At 58.9% G+C, this 2070-nt stretch overlaps 1 protein-coding gene across 2 annotated transcripts in view; it reads left to right on the forward strand.

Annotated features, from left to right (window-relative positions):
• The first annotated feature begins 14 nt into the window (after positions 1-14).
• Positions 15-2070, forward strand: part of UVSSA (UV-stimulated scaffold protein A) — a 4818-nt gene continuing 2762 nt past the window's right edge. The window contains exons 1-3 of one of the 2 annotated variants that reach the window (XM_010849014.1): positions 15-343; positions 717-816; positions 1817-2063. In XM_010849014.1, coding sequence (XP_010847316.1) covers positions 719-816; positions 1817-2063 — 345 coding nt within the window. In that variant the 5' untranslated portion in view covers positions 15-343; positions 717-718. Of the gene's footprint in view, positions 817-1816; positions 2064-2070 lie in introns of both variants that reach the window. The other variant, XM_010849007.1, reaches the window with a different exon arrangement.

A 2070-nucleotide genomic window follows, 5' to 3' on the forward strand; every position in this document is an offset into this window, starting at 1 on the left:
TCGGTCCAGCCGCGCCCCGGGCTTTAGGACTGGGACTCGTCGGCCGTGACTGGCCCGAGGGCGGCGGGGAGCTGGGGCTCTGTCCCGGAGGTCGGGGCGGCCGCGCCCCGGCGGCCGAGCATCAGCGACGGCAGACGTTACTGTTGGTGGGAGACACGGCGGACCGCCGGGCGTCCTCGCTTCCCCCAACTCCGGCCCTCCCCGTGCGGCGCGGCGCCCCGGCCTCCTCCATACCCGCTTCTGGCGGCTGCCCGCGAGCAGGTCGAGTTGCAGCAATTCGCCCTGCGGGTCTAGAGGCCACCCTGTGGCTTTCGGAGGGATGGTCGAGCTGGCGAGGGGAGAGGTGCGCCTGCCGTCCTGCGGGAAAGCTAGCTTGAGTGTAATTCAGGCCGTTCTGGTCCTTGCCTTCCCGCCGAGCGTGACTGCGTGCTCCGTGGCTCTCGCTGGTGGGCTCAGATTGTAGACCTTCAGAGCACCTGTTGTTGCCCTTTTCCTAATTACTATCAAAAATGTCTTGTTGAACCGGCCCGGAATCTCACCTTGACTTGTTAAGTTTCGGCATCGGGGGTCATGTCACAGAGGCCAGGTCGCAAGGACTCGTCAGCGTTGTGCCAACACTCTGTGCCTGACACAGTGGAACGCAGCGACGTCTAATAAAACCCAGAGCTGTGAGATGCTAGGTGGTCGTTCAGCGTCTCTGCGTTTCCTGTTTCTAGATATGGATCAGAAGCTTTCAGAGTTGGTCGAAGAGCTCACAACTTCTGGAGAGCCCCAATTGAACCCCGAGAAAATGAAGCAACTGAAGAAAATTTGCAAGTATGTCTTAAGGTTCAATGTCTCAGCAAGTCTGTGCCAACCCTAGGAAAATGTGGGGCTACCCTGGGGTCAGCTTCTCTGCTGGGGAAGAACCAGCAGAGGAGCCCCCTCAGGACATCTCCCCGGGAGTGCTTGGCCCTGTTCTGGGGCAGCAGTTCCAGGCAGGGGTGTGCAGCCTTAGGAAGAACAGGTCTCTTCAGCTCTCTGTGTGGGTGCCTGTCCTTGAGCGCACGTGCGTGACTTAAGGGTTACTTAGTGTTGGAACATGTGTGGGAGGAAGGTTAGAGGTCACACAGGTGCACTCTTCTGTTGGGGGTGGGTCCTGTCTGTCTGTGGACATCACTCTTATCCAAGAGCCTCTCAGGTGCTAGCCACAGAAGCAAGGAAATTTGTTGGTTATCCTTGTCACATGGTTTACAGAACGGAACTTAGGTGATCGTTTAAGTGATAAGAATTTACGTTTTGGTTAAAAACGGTGCCTCAGGTCAGGTTTTGTTGCATTCCCTGAAAACCCCCAAAGAGCAGGGCATGCGGGGTGGGGAGGGTGAGGATAGCTGGGAAGAGGAACAAAAGAGGGGTTGCGGTCTGCATGCCTCCTGGGGTAGCTCCCAGAAGGCCACAGAGCTTTCCGGGGGGCTGGGGGGTGGTCTCCCCTTGGGGTGGGGTCTTTGCACTGCTGCTAGCTGGGCGGGCCAAGAGTCCTTCAGGCTCCCAGGCACTCAGCTGTGGATGGGCGGTCAGCCGGCCGAATGAGTGAAAGCGCCTGGCTGGGTCCCAGTGAAATCGTGCGCACTGACACTGACCTTCACAGCGTTTTCTCGTCTCAGGAAATGTTGTTTTTCTGTTTGTCTTCATGAAAGTAGTTAAAACCTCTCCCTGTGGGCTATCCAGCAACAGGCAGGGGCCAGGTTTGGCACATGGGCAGTGCTTGTCTGCCCTGGGGGAAGGGCAAATGGCTCTGGAAATGCCTGCGTCCCTGCCACTGCGGCTGTGTCTCCAGGTCTTCAGAAGAGCAGCTTGGCCACGCCTACCACCTGCTGATGGCACAGCTGAGCCAGGAGCATGCGGAGATCCGCCTGTCCGCCTTCCAGGTCCTGGACCAGCTCTTTGCCAGGTCTCACCAGTTCAGGACGTTGGTTGTTTCCAACTTCCAGGAGTTCCTGGAGCTCACGCTGGGCACCGACCACGAGCGGCCCCTGCCGCCCCCTAGGGAGGTGGCACAGAGGCTGAGGCAGGCGGCCACCCAGGCCAACC

The sequence above is a fragment of the Bison bison genome, unplaced genomic scaffold (assembly GCF_000754665.1).
Source record: "Bison bison bison isolate TAMUID 2011002044 unplaced genomic scaffold, Bison_UMD1.0 scf7180017850700, whole genome shotgun sequence".
NCBI lineage: Eukaryota > Metazoa > Chordata > Mammalia > Artiodactyla > Bovidae > Bison > Bison bison.